At 37.8% G+C, this 21,272-nt stretch overlaps 2 protein-coding genes across 7 annotated transcripts in view; one reads left to right on the forward strand and one right to left on the reverse strand.

Annotated features, from left to right (window-relative positions):
• LOC126292194 (glycogen synthase kinase-3 beta) overlaps positions 1-19,118 on the reverse strand; it is a 301,006-nt gene extending 281,888 nt beyond the window's left edge. Inside the window, exon 1 of one of the 4 annotated variants that reach the window (XM_049986039.1) lies at positions 18,625-19,118. In XM_049986039.1, the coding sequence (XP_049841996.1) occupies positions 18,625-18,709 (85 nt within the window). In that variant the 5' untranslated portion in view covers positions 18,710-19,118. The remainder of the gene's footprint in view (positions 1-18,624) is intronic. The other 3 variants (XM_049986042.1, XM_049986040.1, XM_049986043.1) reach the window with 3 other exon arrangements.
• Positions 19,119-19,289: 171 nt separating this feature from the next.
• Positions 19,290-21,272, forward strand: part of LOC126292196 (diablo IAP-binding mitochondrial protein-like) — a 72,543-nt gene continuing 70,560 nt past the window's right edge. The window contains exons 1-2 of one of the 3 annotated variants that reach the window (XM_049986046.1): positions 19,290-19,364; positions 19,914-20,036. In XM_049986046.1, the coding sequence (XP_049842003.1) occupies positions 19,356-19,364; positions 19,914-20,036 (132 nt within the window). In that variant the 5' untranslated portion in view covers positions 19,290-19,355. Of the gene's footprint in view, positions 19,365-19,511; positions 19,599-19,913; positions 20,037-21,272 lie in introns of those variants that run through there. The other 2 variants (XM_049986045.1, XM_049986047.1) reach the window with 2 other exon arrangements.

Genomic DNA, 21,272 nt, shown 5'->3' on the forward strand with positions numbered 1-21,272 from the left:
ACTTACCTAACAACTGTGTGTTAAAACTTTTATTTTGGGGCAGGTTAGACAACTAAAACAAAGGCCCCAACAGCATAAAATCATTAGACACGTTTTACTGTGAGGCACATGTGGCAATACAAGTCACATCATCCACTTAAATGTAATAAGTCAGTATGTATGTAGTCAGAGATACATTTTACAATGTGACAGAGTAATAATCTCAACATTTAGTGGACCGATTTGACATCTTACAGTTAGTGTGGGAAGGGCTTAGGAGAGTGAGTAGCACTCCATCCTGTTTTTGGCAGCCCCGAAGACAACATGTTTGTATAGTGTGGTATTAGCCAATGTGTTTCAATAAATGTGTTCAGTATGAGAGGAACATTTACTCAATGTATCACTAAATATGTTCAACTAATTAAAAAATTTAAATCATTATTCTGGAATTGTCAAATGATAAACAGTGCAGAGGAAATTTAGGTGCACACCTTATTGTAAACAAATAAAACAATATCCCCTATACCGAAGGTATCAATAGAAATATTGTTTTAAAAATAACATGTCACGGAAATCATTCACGTATATGCATCTAATAGTCTCTGATAACCAAGTGCAAAATAATTACGACAAATTACAGGAAGACACATGACAATAAGTTCTCATGCAGTATTATAAACTGGGATATTAATACAAAAACTAATTGGAGATTCTTTAGTGAGAGACTTTGAATATGCTAGAAAAGACCATCATAGATGAGTATAACATTTTCTGTATCCTCTACTATCTTCTTACTATGGGTATATGGAACAAAAAGTATATCATTCCTGCTGTAATGGAAGTAAAATCTGACACTAGAAACTCCAGGGTAGAAATACAAAAAATGTAGGTAAGAGATTGGTACTAACCATAAAGGAAACACTTTAAATTGCAGACAGGTACAATTAAAAGACACTTACACAAAGTTCTCGGCCACAGCCTTTATCAGTGAAAGAGAGACACACCACGCACTCACCCAAGTAAGCATGCCTCATACACACATTACTGCCAAACTGAGAACCACAGGTCAGAGTGCTGGAGTTGGAAGTCATGTGGATCACGTGTGCTTGCTTGTGTGGGTGAATCATGTGCCGAAAGCTTTATGTAAGTGTCTATTAATCGTGCCTGTCTGCAAGTTAACGTGTTTTCTTTATGGTAAGTAGCAATCTGTCTTTCCTACATTGCTGAAGGTAGAATCTGCTATGAGGAACAACATTTGTGGTTAATGTGTTCTTTCAAAACAAGTAGAAATTACTCTTGTGAGGAAACCACCTACATATTATCAAACAACAAAATTATAGAGGGTGTGGCAATATTAAATCATTTTTGACTTACAAGTGATATTCCTGCAGTAATATGCAGAGTAATATCAGGAAGATCAGGAATGTAGATGAGAATTTCAATGGGAGTAAGGAGATGCACCATATCAAAGTAACAAGTTGAAAATGAACTTAAGTGACTTTTTCTTTTAATGATGCTGTATTTAATAGATAATAATGTGTGTTCACCATTATTAACTGATTTCTGCCTCTAAGACCATTATCAAGGGAGTCTATAGACACACGATACAGAAAAAGAGGGAAGATGAGGCATGCATAAAGAAAGAAAAGAAATGAAAATCTACAATGGAATGAGACAATAATTAAACAGACATTGGAAGTTACAAGCAAACAATAATAGGAACATGATTGACCGGAATGAATTAAAATTACTTGTAAACCTATTCCTATGTGAGGAAGAACAACGCAAAATTCATAAGAAAGATAACAAAAAACAACAAGAGTATGTAGAAAACAAAATCTTAAGTTGGGTAGACACCACAATTTATCATTCAAAATGGCAGATGGCACAGTAACAGACAGCGTAATGTACAAGCCTTCCAAGATTTCTTTAAATATCTGTAGCGTTCAATAGGTGAATCAAGTACACATAGTTAAGAATGGAAATATGACATTCCAAAAATAATGTCATATGAGGGATATAAAGTCAAAGCAGCAGTGAAGAAAACACTCGAAATTGTATTTCAATAAAAAATTGTCAGAGTTGGACAAAACACTATACAAAAGAAATTATCAAAATCATTTGCACAAGAAGAGGGCTCCTGAGTGGGTTGATAATGCAATTATTATTCTGTTTAATTACTAACAGGAGATGCAAGACTTCAAAAGCTGTAGATCTATCAGTCTCATCTCAATCTACACAATATTCACTGAAATGATAACCAGCCATACAGAAATAGCAGTGAATTCCACTAAGGCATAGAAATAATCTGGCTTTAGCTGTGAACATAGCACAATGGACTATTTGCTAGCTGTGAACAAAACTATGGAAGAGCGACGAGTATGAATTACTGCTCTGCCTAGGATGAAGATAATGAATGAACAGGAAACTAAAAACATAAGTGACAGGAGAAGGAGGCAAAACAAGGATGGAAGACTATGGTGGCCATTACATAGCTGCCAGTTCAATGTATGGTAGGTTATGAAGTAAAAAGAAGACAGCTTATGTCACATGATCTGAAACGAGAAAATCTTCCGTGGGTCAGAAATAACTAAAGTGCTCAAACACAGAGGCGGAGAAAAGAAAGAAGTGGAAGTTGGAATGTTTTACACCATTCAACAATTATGGAGTTTTAATGTCTGCAACATCTGACAGTACAATGAAGTATAGACGTTGAGTAGATGGTTTCCATATTCCATCACCTTTTTCTTTAGCTGCTACCTTGTAGTATGATATTGGCTTATCAAAGGCTGAGGGAGTTAACCCTGAAAGAAAACCCTTAATTACATTAGGGCAAGCAAGCCAGTGAATAGAGAGTATTTGTAGTTGCTTTCAAAAGACATAAAAACCTCTGAACGCGATTAACTCTGTTAAGATACCAGCATGAGCAGACTCATGTCAGGGATGATGGTTTACGGCCTGATGATAGGAGGGTTTTGCAAAAATGCAAAAATCCCGGAGAAGACTTGCACAGACTGGGACCATCAACTTACTCAGCCTCACAGGAAAATGTTAAGAACTTTTGGACCATATGGAAAGGAGAAAATTAATGACACTGGATATGAGTGAAACAATATGGAAAGGAAAGGCATGAAGAAATTAAGGAAACAGTACACACTGTATTGGCATGGAAATAAAGAGACGAAGAGTGGTGTCAGTTTCATCATGAATAAACATCTAGGAGTCGCTGGCATTCAGTACAATAGCGAGAGAATAATAAAGATGATAGTACATTTAGGGAAAGAATAACTTTAGTACAGGTGTATGCACCTCATACTGGATGTTGTCAAGAGGATAAAAACCAATTTCGTTAAGACTTGGAAAAAGTCATTACAGTGATCATTATAGGAGACCTAAATGCACAGAATGGGACAGATAGAACACAATATGAGAATGTAATGAGATCCCATGGATATGGTAGAAGAAATATTGAAGGTGAGCATCTCCTCGACTTCTGTAAGGAATGGGTTGGTGCTGAAAAACAGTTGGTTTGAGAAGAGAGAGAGCCATAAGATAACATGATACAGTTGGGATGGATTATGTCATCACAGATGAAAGGACGATTAGAATGGTAACTGATGTCAGAGTAATCCCTAGCGAGAGCTTTGACAGTAATTACCATCTATTAGTAGTTGACCTGAAAAACTTCCATGTGCCAAAAGTACAGAACAAGAAAATTACAAAAAACAAAGTATGGGAACTCCAGAAAACAGTGAAGAGAGCTGAATCTCAGAACCAGATAAAATTCCTGTTACCAAGAGATGAAAGGAAAAATGGAGAGGCAGAATGGACCAGACGAAGGTACACAAAGGTGAAGGAAGACACTGAAGTTTGTGGAAAGATGTATGATGACAAGAGAGAAGGAAACACCTTGGTGGAATGAAAGTGTGAGAGCAGTAATCAGGGAAAGAAATCTCTTCAGGGAAGAGAGGGATCGGGGGGAGGGGGGGAAAAAAACAGAACTTATTAGAGATGAGGCAAAGATCAGAAACCTCTAACAAATGTACCGAATCGAGAAACTGGAAGTTAAAAGAACAGTTGCAGAAGAAAAGACCAAGGCATGGACGATATTCACTCAGAAATTGAAGGAGGACAGTAGAGGCTAGAAGAAACTGTTTTATAGGGTTATCAGAGGTAAAAGGAAACCAATCAACACAATAAAAACACTAAGATGAAAATGTGAAACCTAGTTAGGACAGAAAGGGACATGAGACAAGCCCTGAAAAACCATTCTGACCACATATTAAATGCATCAGTTGAAGAACCTAATATTGAACTGGAAACCCACACTTACAATGAGGAAACTCCCATCACCTGCACAGCAACAGAGGCAGCTTAAAATCTATGCCTAAAGGAAAATCTTTAGGTGCAGACGAAGTGAATGCAGACATGATTAAGGAAGCAGGTATCCAAGGCATACAATGTTTGCACCAAGTGCTCAATGCCATATGGGCACATAACAAAATAGCTGCAGATTGGAGCAAGGGTGTAACAATTCCCCTATTTAAGAAAGGTAGCAGGCACAAAATGCAACAACTATAGAGGAATAACCATATTGTCTCATGAGCTGAAAATACTTGAGATCATAGAAAAGCGACTGAGAACTATCATACAACCACAGCTGGAAGAGGAACAATAGATCTAACTTTTAGCACCCGCATGTTGATGGGAATGTACCTAGTCATTGTATTCCTGGTATAGAAAAAGCCTATGATCGTGTTATAAGAGATACGTTCTGGGAATCCCTGAGGAAAAAGAAGGTGCCTGAAGGACTAATAAACATTCGGATGTTGTAAAAGGACTGTACTAGCTGTGTACAAATTGGGGAAGAATGATCATCATGGTTTGACACCAAGAGTGGAGTTCAGCAAGGAAGTGCACTGTCCCCGCAACTATTCGTCACCATTATGGATACTATAATGAAGAACATCAAGAAGTCAGGTGAAATGAATACAATTGCATTTGCTGATGACATCATGATATGGGTGAAACTGGAAAGGAAATACAGATCAGACTCGATGAATGGAAATCTCAGTTCCAGAAATATAATCTCAGCATAAGCAAGACCAAGACAGTGGTGATGACATTCAACAGAGATTGACAACCAGCAAGTGTAAAACTAGGAGACCACCAACTACAGTGTGTGGACAGTCTTCCTTACCTCAGAAGTGTAATTTCCAGTGATAATTTGGTCAGTAATAAAATCACCAACACAGTGCGAAAAGGATCTGAATTGTACCAACAAATAAGATCACTTTTATGGTACAATTTGATTAAAAAATCGGCCAAACTGATGATGTTTAATAGCTATTTCATACCAATATTGACCTATGGTATTTAAACAAGTACCCTCACAAAGAGAGAATCATCAAGGCTGCAAGCATCAGAGATGGAATTTCTTAGATCCACCATCCAGAAGACCAAGATGCACAAGTTAAGGAATGAGGTGGTGAGGAAAGAAGCTGGAATAAAGGCATCCCTATTAGATCGAATTGGCGAATATAAACTTCAATGGTACAGGCATGGGATGAGAATGGAGCCAACTAGAACAGCCAAAATAAATTTGAAGAGACACGTGGATGGGAAAAAACCATCAAGGAAAACCATCAAGGAAAACCATCAAGGAAAACCATCAAGGAAAACCATCAAGGAAAACCATCAAGGAAAACCATCAAGGAAAACCATCAAGGAAAACCATCAAGGAAAACCATCAAGGAAAACCTCAAACCCAATGGATGGACTTGATTAAGGCTGAACTATTGGCCAGAGGATGGATGCTGGTTGCTATTATCCATGAACAGGTGTATTTGAACAGTACAAAGTGGAAGAGGCTCACTACCAGTACTCAGGAAACTGGAACTGTTAAATGATGATGACTTTTTCTTTAGCAATGAATATTTTCTCCATCGTTAGCATGACTCAGTATATGAGGAAAATAGAGTGAGAATTCATTGTGGGCAAAACTGGCATGGCTGTGAGAAAGAATTTTTCTCAAAGAAAACACCTTTGCTACCTACAGTAGAGAATTGTTTGTAGTCATCTTGGTGTGGTTTGATGTGGCTCTGAGCACCACTCTAACCTGCACAAACCTCCACCTCTGACTAACTACTGCAATCTACATACTTTTGAACTTTCTTATGGTATTCAGCTCTTTGTCTCAGCCTATAGTTTTTGCTCCCACACTTCCCTCTAAACTAAATCCATGACTGCTTGATGTCTCAGAATGTGTTGTATTAACTCATCCCCACTTTTAGTCAAGTTGTGACAAGTTCTTTTCATTCTTATTCTATTCACTATTTCCTAATTAGTTACACGATCTACCTACCTAATTTCTAGCATTTTTCTGAAGCAATACATGTCAAATACTTCCATTCTCTTCTTGTCTGACCTGCTTATTGTTTCACTCCCAAAAAAAGCTACACTCCAGAGAAACATTTAGAAACGGCTTCCTAGCCCTTAAATCTATATTCAATAATAGAAACTTTTCTCATGAAACACTTTTTTGGGTGTTGCTAGTCTACATTTTACATCCCCCAAGTGTCTTGTTTCCTACTCTAACTTCCTCAACATCCTCTGATTTAATTTGACCAATTCCATTACTGATTTTTAGCTTTTACTGACGTTCATCTCATCTCCTTTTTACAAGACACTGTGCATTCTGTTCACCTGCTCTTAGAAGTCCTTTGCTGCCTAACATAATTACAATGTCATCAGCAAACCTCGAAGTTTTTACTTCTTCTCCCTGAACTTTAATTCCAGCTCAAAATATTTCTTTGATAATTGTCATTTTGTTTCTGCACAAGATGCAAACAGCCTTTTGCTCCTGTATTTTACTCCCAATGCTACCTGCAGATATGACTCTTCTATTTCTGGGGCCTTCTTTTGACTTAGGTCTTTCAGTGCTCTGTCAAATTCTTCTCACAGTATTATATCTCCCATCCCATCTTCCTTGAATGGAGTGTCTATATACTCCTTTCAACTTTCCCTTCTTTGCTTAGTACAGATTTTTCATCAGAGCTCTTAACATTCATACACCTGCTTCTTTTTTCTCCAGCAGCCTGTTTACTGTTCCTGTCAACAGTATCAATCTTTCCCGTAGTGGAATATGTTTTTTAAATCCTTACATTTATCCTCTAGACATTCCTGCTTAGCCATTTTGATAACATGAATATTTGTGGGTGAGCGCTTTCTTTTGCAGTCTCAATGAGGGGAGGGGTTTTGCGGCCGCGGTAGTCTGTGCTCACCTGCTACAAAACAAGTCAGGAAAAGCTCATCTTCAGACAACATTAAAAACTTAATTTCATAGATTTGTTTGCTCCCGAGAGGTTAAAAATTACGATAAAATATTTAACTGACAGATACTAGCAGAAAGAAGGCGTACGTATTTCGCGAACTTGCTTGGAAAACTTCCAAGAATTATTTTTACGAGTAATCTTTGGGTAACAACGCACCCTTCCCGTAGAGAGAGTATAGAAAAAAAGGCAAACAATAGCTCACAGAGACTCCTACCGTCCACCTGGGAATGGGGCGGAAAAAAATCGTTATAAACGATGCACTGATGTAATCTCTGCCATGCACATCACATTGATTAGCGGAGTGTAGATTGGTTTACGTGCATCATTCCTGTCCTAGATTCTTCTCGTCACGTGGTGTTTACGGGAAAGGTTCGTGAATCGCCAAGTATTTTGGGGAGAGCCATTTAATACCGGGCTCTGGAAGCCTGCCAGCGACGTGTTACGAAACCAGCAGCATTTTTTCTCCCATTCTCCAATCTGTCCTAGTATCCATTATTAACGTCATGCTACCCCGTGAAACAGACAATATAATCGTTCAATTGCGTGTGCAGTGCAAAAAAATTCAGATGAGTACAATTACAACTTCAAAATTTTCCTTATCGTGATGCACTCTCATTTCCCTCACCCGGAAATCACTGTAACTTATTTTAAAGACCCAGAAAAACTGTTCCGAGTAATTCGTATTATGCGAGTCATATTTCCATTTACATCTGTGTGTGGGAAACTTCAATATACGCTAAATAATCGTGTAAATGGATACACGGTACTTCCAAGTTAACTTAACCGTGGTCGTGAAAAAAGTGTCAGATGTATCTCCAATTTAATAAAATAAATCATCTATATCGTCTTGGATCTTCCGACACGCCCTAGTGCGGAAACAGAATCATTACCTATTGTCAACCATCGCTTTGCTTGTCTCCTGTTAAGAGTTATACAGAAAAACTAAGAACACACCAAATGAAAATATACCTCCCTTGAGTCCACTAATGGAATAAAGAGTGATAATGATTACTATTTTTTCATAAGCAGTCATTACGTTTGGTGTCTTTATAGTAGCCACTTTGATACAAGCAAGAAAATGATAGGGTATACCGTTTACAATTTGTTAGACATTATTCTGCTTGATCTTAACAAAGGAATTTAATGTCCACTTCGTCAATAACTTAATAACTACTTATTCAGAGCGTCGATGTTAGTCTGGATGTTGTTCAACAACAATTTCGTAACGGACAAAATATTATTTAGAGGTTTTTACATAAAATGATTGTATGGTAAAGGGACCAATACCAATAATGAAGCACCGGCTCGGACGCCATTTTTGGGTATTCTGCAGCGCGTAAATGTTTCCGTAGTATTAATCTACAGTTTCTCGTATTCACAATTACCGTAATAGTTTGCACAAATCGATTCGTAAGCGATACTATGGAATGGTGGAAAATAGCGAATGAACGTGAGTGAAATGCACTCATTACTTTTACACGTATTCTGGCATCGAACGAGGCGGCCAGGAGCGATACCTGACCTAAGAGTGGTTTTTTTTTTTTTTTTAGGTTTTCCTAAATCGCCTCCGGGGAAAGACCGGCCGCTTCCTTTGAAAAGGCAATGCCGATATCCCCTTCGTCCCCACCGAATTCTACCTCGAGTCCCGTTTCTAATGACATCGGTGTCGACGGGTCATTAAACTTTTATCTTCCCCTTTTAGTGTTCTAGTTACCGACACTTAGGTTCCTCCTTTGTCAAGATATTCATTGCAGAGTACTGAGTAGTTAGTGAATACCATATGTGAAATGAAAGAGTAAAAAATGTGTCAAAAAGACAAGTTTCTTCCTCACAATTACCGACAAAACCGCTTATCGCAAGCAAATTTTAACGGCCGTCATATTTCATGCCTGACATGTACACAACAAGTCGTCGCCAACGGCCAATAAAGTTTTCGTTTTGGGAATGTTTCGTGCTATCAGGTGCGTAATGTACAATACGAACGAGGTTGGGAAAATGGAAAGCCGAGAGTGAAGTTCTGTTTAACGCGAGCGTAAGAAAGTGTTGCAGGCTCTCTCACCTACTCTTCAACCAATGTATCGAAAAAGTTATGTCAGAATAAAAGGAAAGATTAATGCATGGAATTAAAATTCAGACTGAAAGGCAGTGAATGATAAGATTCGACAGTAATGAAATTTCTACCCGCACAAGGAGAAGTCTCAAGCGGTGGTATTGACTTTTTGAAACCATTTATATGATGTAGGTTAATGTCTAAGGTACCATACCCTGCAGCCAGTCACCCTTGTGGACCCTCATTTGCGAGTAATCGACGAGAAGATATTTCGGAATTTCGTCTGATGCTCTACAGCTTTAAAAATACTGATGTTAATCAGACACACTTTCCGCTTGGAATCTTTGTGCACGTCAATTTCATTTTTATTTGTCTATCATAATATTTAAACATTTTCAAAAGCTAATTTAGCAGTTAAAAGCAAAAGACGAAATAATCTATTCATACTGACTGCTGTTCTGTCAATGTATTTTTCGTTATAAGATGTGCTGCTTTTTGGCTAGCAATCGTCACACAAACATTTGACACACAAATTCTTATTTTACTGTGAACTATATAATGCAGATGAAGATTTAAACGAAACAAGTTTCAGCAAAATAAGTAATCAAAATAATGAATGCAATATCATGGACGAAAATAAAATGACAAATGGAAGAAATCAATAATTAACTTCACATGCACAAAGATTCCAAGTGGAAAAAGAATAATAATAAGAAGAAAAATGAGAGCAATTTAAATAATATGCTGATGACGTGTCAAAGGAATAGAAATAAAACAACATTTAGACCAGTTAAAAGAATAAAAAATAACTGAAATCATTTTGATAATGAATTACAAATAAATTTCCATACACCTGATCGAACCCACAACCTTAGGCATACGAGAAGCGCACTATACCCGCCTTTACGCTACAGAAACATTCTGATTAATATTACTATTTTTAAAGCTGTAAAGCATCATGTGAAACTACGAAATATTTTTTTTTGTCAGTGAAAATGGGGAGAAATTGCTGGATCTGTTAAATGGCATGAAGAGCAGCAGTAGTAGTAGCAGCAGCAGTTATGGGGTTCTATCACCTTTGAATGAAAATAAAGCACAATGGACGAAGCAAGGATAGAAGAAGCAAACTAGAGTAAACGAGCAGGGCGTCTATATTACTAAATGGCTAATCTGATCTAAGATCCTAGTTACAGACTGCGTATTTAACGGCTTTTAGGGACAATTTGATTTTGAGTATTTCATACGATTATTGATCAAAATGAACTTATAATTATTGATTACAAGGTGCACTCTTTCATTAAAGATTTAACACTATCAGTCAAGTACTACGTACTGATGCTGTGTAACTCACGAAGCACAAACTGCCGAGGCCATGCTCTTGGTGTTATTAGTGACTTTCAATCAACTTTAATTTCAAATCTTTTCCAAACATTTTCCCAATCACAGATTTAAAATAAGAGTAACACATTCATTCATTCGTAAAGTTAGAAGTCTGAGCTGGAGTTTTATTCTTTAGAGAATCGGCAGTTTACTGGTTCTTCGCTAAAAGAAGTCTTCTAGTATCAAAGGCCTTCATTCAGGAATAAATTTTTGAGAATGAACATTTGGAGCACAGTGCTGGGCTGCATGCAAACAGGGTCAGATGAGAATATAAATATCTCGGATGTGGCACTGAAGAAGAGTTGTAAAAACTAAGTAGTCTATTATGCAATGAGTTGATTTGGTAAAAAACTAGCTTTCTAAAGCCAAGATCACATAAATACTTTTTTATTATTGAGCAGCGTCTGGAAACTTTGCTGTCATCTTCTGGTCTTAACATTTATTACAAAACATGTTCATTGTGAGTTGGAATAGCCTTGTGCACATGGCTATGTCCGTACATGCAGAGGTCACACATGATTGTTAAATCTTAAAAATCACAATGAACAGAAAAATACACAGTAGTTAGCTTCAAATATTCCATTCTGTGCTAATGTGCATTCTATTGCATACTGTGATTTTTAAGACTATCATCTGTGAGCACCACATATACGACCGTAGCCATGTGCACAAGGAGGTTAGAAATTTCTGAAGACCTGAAGATGACAGAAGTCTGTCCAAACTGGGAGTCGATAATGAATATTTATGCGATCTTGGCTGGAGAATGTTCTATTACCGAGTAAAACAGATGGCTCCTCCTCATTTCTGAACACGAGAGGATTCAATGAGTAGCTTACGTGGTCTGCTGCTGCATTTACCCTGGCTTTACCACATTATGTCAATTGTCTCTTTATACTTTTAACATGACACTGAACATGTACAATAACAAGTCCACTTGTTCTTTTTTATCACACAGTTATTTGAAACTGGAGATAATACATTATAGTTATTCAGAAGAAATTATTTGAAAACAAAATGGGAGCATCTGTAGTCCTCTCCTGTCTCCTGCACTGGAGCTTGTAATTTCTTCACCATATCACTCACTTTACCCTTCTTTACCCTATTTTCCCACTACTTGCCTGTTCGATATCTGTGCCATGAGACTCACTCAGCACAACGACCAAGTAATACAGAAATGTTATTACGACTAATACACACAATGCTTCACGTTTATAGGTTATGTTGTGAATTTTGTGGGCAGCAATAAAATAAGAATAGAAAGTGAGTGCTACTATGAGAATGGGAGATCCGCATAGGAGAAGAAACCATGTCATTTTACTTTCTCTACTTCTCTAAAGATATGGTTACACTTCAGAAAACGCCAGAGAGAGAGAGAGAGAGAGAGCGTCTTTCCCGTTCTGGCTGCACGAGGAGATACAATACAGTTGAGGTAAGGTTCAGAAGCTTACAGAGAAGGAAAAGCAAGCCAACTTCTTGAAGGCCGGAAACTTTGGAGCTTCTACCCACTAACGTCAAAATTCCAGCCCAAATCATTTCCCTATTGTGTACCGCGTTTTTATTCGTGAAACAGTTGACGGAAGTACTCAAACTCCTTAATCGACCGATGTACCCTCCCCCCAGCAACTTCTCTCGGGATGCAGGGCACTTCGCGAGTGCGATGAAATTGTCACGACAAAGGAAGAGCTCGGTGATTCTTAAAGGCGCCTGTGCAACTTTCGCCTTTGCGTTAGAAGAGATGTTTTCAATGTGGGTGCCTGGTTCTGCGTTTCCCAAACGCTGTTCCGCGTGAAGTGAGGTGCTCCGCAAAAGCTATTAAAGACCAGGTGGCTTTTTCCGACGTTTTAAGAATACGGATTATTTGTTTTAAATTTTATTATGGTTTAAAATTGAAGCAATCATTGAATAAAACGAGTTTATCAATTTTTAAAAACGTCAAAATAAACAAGGTGTTCCACCAACGTGTCAGAATTTTTATTGTTACCTTAGAATAAAACTTTGGGACGCCGTGGCCGAGTTACCGTTCCGATTTCAGATGCATTTTGTGCGGCAATTACGCAGATTTGGAATGCTAAACTTTGTTAGAATGTGATAAAAATGCCGCTAATAAGTACTTACCGCAAAAACCAATGACTTCAGGACATGAGTTAAGGGTCAGCGCGAACAGTTTATACACGTTCGCCTTTCCGGTTTATCTGGTTCTCATACTATGCGCATTCATTTTTACATGTTTCCGCTATCCTATGCGATGCTGATGATTTAAGAATGAGAAAATTTTCCATTCACACGTGAAGAGTCAGCGGGAGAAAATTTCGAAAAGGTTTGAAATTATGTGTAAGATGAAAAATTCGTTGCAAGTCGCTAAGTGCTCTCATTATTAAATAGTGGATAAATATAGCCAGACTAATTTGTGCGCTGAGAGTTATGCTGCTGTAACATTTATGCACAGTTTCTAACTTTAATACTTGATTTATTGTGCTAAATCTCTTAATAAGCAGAAAAGACAGCATTTTAAATTCGCTCAATAATTACATTAAATACCAAACTTTAAATATTTTTTGCCCCTGGAAGCCGATAGTCTGCAATATTCTCGTGTAATTGTGTTAGCTGTTCAGTAAAATAAATGCCACTACATCATATGCTATTAAATGCCATAAAACAAACAAAAAAAGAAAAGAACTGTCTGCAAAGTGCATGGGCTTCGCGCCAATGTAAATGATACGACAGTTACCGGCCTTTAGCTTACAAAGACTGTCGTTAACTTGCGTCTCATAACACGCAATTATATGTGAATAACAATGTGTTGAGATATGAAGTTGAAACAACATGTAGCTACACTTCGTGAACTGGGTATTAAGAAAAGGCACTGATTGCATACAAAAACATTCAACACCACACACTACAAAACAGTTGGAAACCATATTAGGTTTGACTAACATGGGACTTTATATATTTATTTACTTGTTCATTCATTGATCGTCTCAGTTATACAGCAAGACATAATAGCGGTATGAAAACAAATAGCTGACATATACGTACCCATAGAATAGGTTTTTACGAGGATAGGACGGACTTACTGAAGGAACCGTGGTAGCATTTCCCTTAAATGGTTTTCCAAAATCACTCATGTAGGCCGGAAAAAGTCAAAGTCATCACCCCGAATATGTCAAACCCTAACAACTTTATTGCCTCATCTGTTGGCTCCAATAGTACAACAGAACATATATGTGGCAGGACAATGCAAGGCATCAAAGAGCGTGTGATGTGCAGAAGAGGAAAAATGATTAAATCTGTTTCCTAGTGGACACACTAAAATATACGCCGCATAGCTTACAAAACCCCAAGAACCGACATTCAAGGGCAGAAGTTACCAACACGCTTGTGCCCGCTATGTATATACCTTGTAGGGACCGTGTAGATTAATTCTCCATGTGGAGGCGTAAAAGCCCCATCCGTGAACTGAACGGAAAGAAATAATACATGGTACAGTAAGAAAAGTACCCCAGCCACGCACTTCAGTGACGGAGCGCATATAATAGATTTAGAAGGAATCTCCCGTCATCATTTCAGTTACCTGTTACAAAAGCTCAGCTGAGCATGGTTAAAGAAAGCAAATCGTCCGCACCCTTTTTTAAGGAAACATTCCTGCATGCACTTCACCTGCTCCAAAGAAACCACAGACTGACCTATCGTTCTGGTTTTCGTCAATCGTGACATACAGCCTTTTTTTATGGAGAAGGCGAGTTGCATTTTTTCACTGACCTGTCGAAACTAGGGGATCCAAAGCAACTTGTGGCTGTTAATCTTTCTTCTGCCTTTCTTATTTCTAACGCACATTTTTCACTCTTGCAAATATACTGCTGTTCCGCGTATGGCTTTCTCCCATGCCATTTCTGGTATTTCCATATTTAGTGTTTTGTGTATACAGCGAAGACGTAAATCACCCGACCGGCCAGCATTAACCTGACAGATGTGGAAAACCACCTATGGCTTCCACTGTCTAAAAATAAGTTTGCCAAATTAACGGTTATTAACAGAGTGCTAATTTAGTTGAACTACGGATTACCTTCCTTTACATTAAGAAAACTCATTTGACACATTTTACCGCCCACGCTCGACCAGGAATTTCGACGGCTGAAACACGTCTACTTGTTCGATTCTGCTGCAACGTACATATATCTAGAATCAGCCGGGCCAACCCGTATTGAACAAACATTTTGACCCGCATTGAGAAATCTGTAAAAATTTCGAAGCAGGCTTTCTATTCGTTGCACGTTAATTACGAAACTACTGACATCTTACAATGTAAATTCACATTGTTGCATTTAAGACTTCTACCGAGGAGAGCAACAGTTATAAAGGCAAATTAAGTTGGCGGAAAGAAATAAGATCAGACAGAATTAATAAAACAGCCAGTCAAAGTACCCAACTTGGAAATAGACCACGATCAGCAAGACATAGAATTGGCAAATTACTGGCACCTGTCAGCGGGTGAAGTGTGCTAGGCAAAAATTAGTCACTGCGAGTAGTCTACAGTTTTCATGCCAAGCCAGAATATCGTTATCTCATTCGTTCTCAGTCATTTATGAGAATTTTCATTATTTATGGGCCCACAGCACTATCCGTTGTGGTAATTTTTAAGTCTGGAATAAATTGTACACATTCATCTTATGGTGTGCCTTTTGCTTGTAAGGAATTTGTTGCCATTTCTCTTTTACGCATGGGGGAGGAGGAGGTGGTGGTTTTTACTTAAGTCATAAACATACAACTTCTTCACATACAACAGTAAAATCACTCATACCCATTTTTTCCCCTTTCAAATCTTGAAAAATGTAGTTTGAAATAATCTTTTCTACTCTTAGTAATAGCGTTCGCTCACGGCACATTCAATATACAGCTATCTCAATCCGTCCATTTCATATCACTGATCAGTTGTATTAATCAGAGTCATTTGTTACGCCTAACATATTTGAGAAAATCAGTCATTTCAGAAAGATTGATCACCACCACTAAACGTGAAAGAGAACATCGATCCCCTGTCATCCGCAAGGCCAGAAAGCGTCTTTTACTCGTAGTATCTAAACCAAGTTACAAGCTAAGAGAAACGCTGCAGTCGCAGCATCAGTTCTTGTAATAGATGCGACACCGTACAGTATTATTTAGTGGATATTTTCGCAGTATATCCAAAATAGGCAGCAAATCATTTAGTGCACTAATTATGAACGATGTGTTTCACGTTGCGGTATTTGGGTCTGTTGGTAACTTGAAAAGCAAAGTGGATGGACTGATCCGCACATCTCAACAAAGCAAAAGAAAATTTACAAAGCATTTCTTCGCATTACTGTTCTTAATCAGTATACAAACACTTCTGTCTAAATGATTTACTAAGTACAAATTTACTATCAATTTCGAGAATTATACTAGATTTAAAGAATGATAAAATATAATAATTTCAGGTTAAATTATTACACCCATGGAACAACGGTGTTTCTTATGCTCGGGAAAATTGATCTCCCCCCCCCCCCCCCCAAAGTGCCACAATTACTGTAAGAATTTTTTGTCTGAATACACAATGAAGTACATGCATTTAAAAATACTTTCATTAAGCATTAAATGCAGCTATACAATTTTAATTGCATTTCGTAATATTTTGAAGAATATAAAGACAGTTTATGCCAAAAATTCTACGCGACTTAGTTCCTCTACTGGTGAGGCACGACCAGATGGCAGCACTGGCCGAGGAGAGAGCCCAGCTGTCTTTTTCCTCCATCCGAAAAAGCTATCCAGCCGTCTTCCTCGAGCTGCAGAACCAATGCATTTTAACTACTGTTCCAAAAAGTATCACGAAGTACGTGACGAAATATCTCCAGGAATATATATATGTTGATTACGTCTCTGGGTGACTGCAAGAGGCATTTCCCAGCATTCCCGAGGGTTGCGTATTCCTGAAATGCCGCCCGACATACGTTGTCATAAGGTAGACTGTAGGAAATGGCAAATATGAGCAGCACCTGCATCCTTTTACGTTTGCATTATCTCATTACGGGGATCATAAGAACAACAGTTTCAACGATAACAGTAACTAATTTTAATTTGAACAAGTCACATTTAAAATGTTTTCAATCAAATTCACAAGAGAAATAATGTAAAATTTTCTTAATAAATTGTAGACTTGTGGCACACAATGTTACAGCTATGAAGATTTGAGCTTCTGCATAATTCCGCAAAAATCCTAAGTTCAACCTGTTTACATTCCCACTCTTGCCAGTTTACTCCATCATTCAGTATGATTAGACTCGTCTCCCCTGAAAGTAGTTACTTTGTTGATAAACACCTTCTCCTGCATATGTATGCAAATATGATACACAACCACAATGCTGGTGCTATTATACGAACTAGTCTCATGTGTGTCAGATCCAAAGACATGTTTATTCTCACCACTCACTATTTTTTCACAATGTGTTTGGGAGCTTTAAACTTCCATCACGTAGATTTACGTGGATAATAAATACGGACATTAACAGCAAACTTGTTTCATTTAAGGCCAGTAACAGTCACAGTAATGCCTAACCAATAATGTTCACATCTGAAGTCTCTCAGACCACTGACAATTAATAACACAGTTCCTTTTGCTAAAAAATTTAAGACTGCTAAATTGATTTAGACAACACCTCAGGCAATCAAATGCAGATTGCAGTAAAATACTGCCTTCTGTTTGCAGACAGATACAGTGAGTAGTCATTACGGAAATGAGTGCACTGTGCTTCATCTTAAATGAAACTGTTTAATGGCTTAATGGCATTAATTCATCAATCTTTGCAAAAATCACAATGAAATATGTTATCAAGCACAGGCCTGGTAAGATCCACATAGAAAAGAAAAAATGGTAACAATAATTAAAGTTTCTCTGCAGTAACAGGTGGCAATTAGTGAAGATTGGTATTGTGTTAAATAAGCAGTATGACCAAATACCTTACAGAACACTTTAGCTTTCAAAAGCTTTTAGTATTTGAAAATTCTTTGCTCTTTCAATCCTTCATATGAGATATTGAAATTTTGTTTCTAAGAACACTAATATTGGAGATTGCTACCATTTGCTGTAGCTTTTCCCCGATTATTTCAGCACAGACATGATACACATTGTTAATGTCAGATCAGCAGTTCATGGGCAATTAGCACCTTTACATGAAACAAGTAAGAAGGAAGTATAGGGAAACACCAAATGGATGCATACATGGATATAGTTACAAGTAAGGCAACATATATATACACAGTTAAAATAGATTATTAAGTTGGAGCATGCAATTAATATAGGTGCAGAATCAGGTACGGTTAGGCCTAATTGTATAAAAAAAAATTGAACATGCATGTCAAAAATTGAGGAAATGTCGTTGATGTGAATTCCATTTCTTTAGAAGTAACGTTTGGCTGCTGAGTCATAATATGATATTCTATAATTATACTGCAGTCCGAATTAAGAAACTTTAGGCAACCTAGTGGTTTTGGCGATGTGGTAATAACTCTCGTGTACTGCACAGTTTGTGAGACCTTTGGTGCAGTACATGAACATCGCCCAACATAAAAATAGATTTATACACGGAAATAACACAAAAAACCTGGCGAACCTGTATTTTGACAATTATTAGAGCACCAGGAGATGAAAATTACAGACACTTGCAACGTAAGCCATCGACTACTACCACGTAATTTACGGCCGCTGTACGACGGCGCGTTATAGATCCAGCATTTTATTGATCACGTACGAAATGTTTCATGCAAATTTAAGATTATATACATGAATTAGAAAGAATCAGCAGCCATGTTGAACCCTTATTAGGCCTAACCGACGTCACTACTGAAGCTCTGCTGAGTAACTGCACTTACTACTTATTTTCATGCCTCCTAACGGAGGATTAGGTGGTTGCTTGTTACCCTCAGCAAAGGACGTTGTCCTTGGACGTCCACTCATTTCTATCGGCGTTGAATTATTTCATATATGTTCATGAACTTCATAGATTTATCACATTTCATGCGAACACCCTTGAACACGAAACATCGAACGGGGCAGGCAGCTAGTAGGTCCTCCTTAATAGTTCTGTTTTACACTTTTGAGACTCATCTAAATGCACTGGTTTCAACTGAAGTATATCGGAATTCAACTTTGTAAGGGATGGGGAGCGCGTTTAACGAATCTGGTTTTACATTATACGAAACACAAGACACTCCACCAACAAAATTTTAGATCCTTCAGACATTGACCTGTTCGGGTGAAGTCGGGAACCAATCAGCTCAGACTCTGGAGACCCGAATGCTTCCGAAGATGACGTCACATAGCAACTCTACGTCAACTAAGATGGCGACGAAGCAAAGACAAAAGCAGCAAAGATTGTTTCCTATCCGGGAATAAATTGTATTGTGCAAAAGCTCTAGAGTGTCCAGACGTAGCGTGGGTGTTACAATAGCTTTTAACGCGATTATTGTCTCATTTAAGCGAAGAAAAAGAGTGGTCGAGGTGAATCGTTAAACAGTTATCCATTGTGTGGAATGAACGTCTTTGTTCGAGTGATAAACATAGACAGTCAACTGTCCTACAGCGCTGTTTACCTCATGGGGAAATGGACAAAGTAATATTATTGAGTTCAATGTAACAATGGATCAAAGGGCTCGCCGTGTTTGTTGCTTTATGAAAATCACATTGTCTTAACGACAATGAACCTGTGGCACGCAATTTCATAAATTTCGTGTAGCTCTGTTCTAATATATGAGTTGAAATGCTTCGCCAGTTCGCTACAAATTATTTACGAAGCACCTTGAAATTTTATGCATGTAGTACAATAGTTTCGCGTCAACCAGTTAAGGTAATTACTTAGCTTCCTAAAGAAAATGTATACGTGCCTGTACATAATAACGTTATTGTTGACCAGCTGTCAAGATTACCATGACCTTCACCGCTGTTGTCATGAGTTACTGCAATACCAGTTAATTTCGTGGTTTCAATTTTGGATTTTTCTAGGATTAAGTATGTGGTTATACTGAAAGGTGTTGATGTCGAAAAGGACTATGGGTTAAACAAGTTTTTTGGCATCATTAACTCGCTGTTTGGTGAACCACTGCTTGAAGTGACGTAATTTCCGAAGTTTAATGCCGACTGGTACATTACGGTTTTGTTCCAGTGGCTCGGTTTTAAAGGCGGCAGCCGTCGTAAGTCATCCGCTACATCATGCTGGAAAGCATCAGCGCTTATTGCTGTAGCACAGTTTGCAGCGTGCGAGGACAATGTCAAAAATAAATTACATGTGAGTGAGATGACATTAGTTTAATTGATGGCTGTTTCCAACAGATTGTGACACTATTACGGTTTTGTTTTCTTTTAAGTTGTTGATTTCTCTTTCTGTGGAAAACACCTATGTATAGGGATTTTGTATCAGATACAGTGCTTGTCATGCAGTACAGCTATGTGTGTAGTATTTTGATGCATGCTTAAGCCAATGTTGTGAGCTATGGTTGTTTATATTCATGATTTATTTTTATGCACTCTGATAGCTGCCCTATAAATTACCTCAGAACTCTTCAAATGGATTCCAGGATGATACTTTCAAGAAATCCACATCTGCTTCTCCCATCTTGGGCAGCAGGACTGGTGGTTTTTTTCTCTTACAGTATAGATGTCACTGGGCTCTGAAGCTAATGCTTTTACACACAGTGAAGTACTAGTAGATAAGAAACAACTTTAAGTGTGTGATAGCATCCCCCCCCCCCCCTCCCAAGAAAAAGAAAAAAAATCCTTGGATGTGGTGACATATCTGCATTGTTGCTTGAGGTCTTTGTTCATTTCATATTTAACACTATTTTCATAACTAGCACTCTGAAGTAAAAAGAGAAACACTGTATTACATAATAGACAAACCTCCAAATACTATTTTGTTGCACCTTGTGTGCATATGTCATACATGAACTATGAAACATGCAAGGGGAACAATTGCATAACTCTTAACAGAACTGCAATACAGTAAATTATGGTGTGCTGATTTATACATTTGTAAAAATTGTGATTCTTTGTTTATATTTCAGCCTCACTTCACATAAAATAAGTTAGCTTACAAAACACTCATGGGACCCATCCTAGAATATTACTCAAGTGTGAGGCATCCATAGAAATTATGATTTATCAGGGGAATGTGGACAAAGATCGGTAGTACAAATGATCACAAGTTTCTTTGACTTGTGGGAGAGTCATAGAGATGCTGAAACATTTGAACTGGCAGACACTTGAAGATAAACACCAACTATGTTGTGAAACACTACTTACAAAGTTACAAGAATAATAATAATGAAGTTAAGAATCTGGAAATTGTGTTACACCTCACTATGTATCAGTCCAATGGGATGTACAAAAACAAGAATAATTACAATGTGCATAGAAGCATTTAAGCAGTCATTTTTTTCCTGTGCTCCATATGCAAATGGATTAGAAAGAAACCATAGTGTCAGTTATAGTGGGAACTGTACTTCACAATGGTTTAGTGTATGGA

The sequence above is a fragment of the Schistocerca gregaria genome, chromosome 9 (assembly GCF_023897955.1).
Source record: "Schistocerca gregaria isolate iqSchGreg1 chromosome 9, iqSchGreg1.2, whole genome shotgun sequence".
Lineage (NCBI taxonomy): Eukaryota > Metazoa > Arthropoda > Insecta > Orthoptera > Acrididae > Schistocerca > Schistocerca gregaria.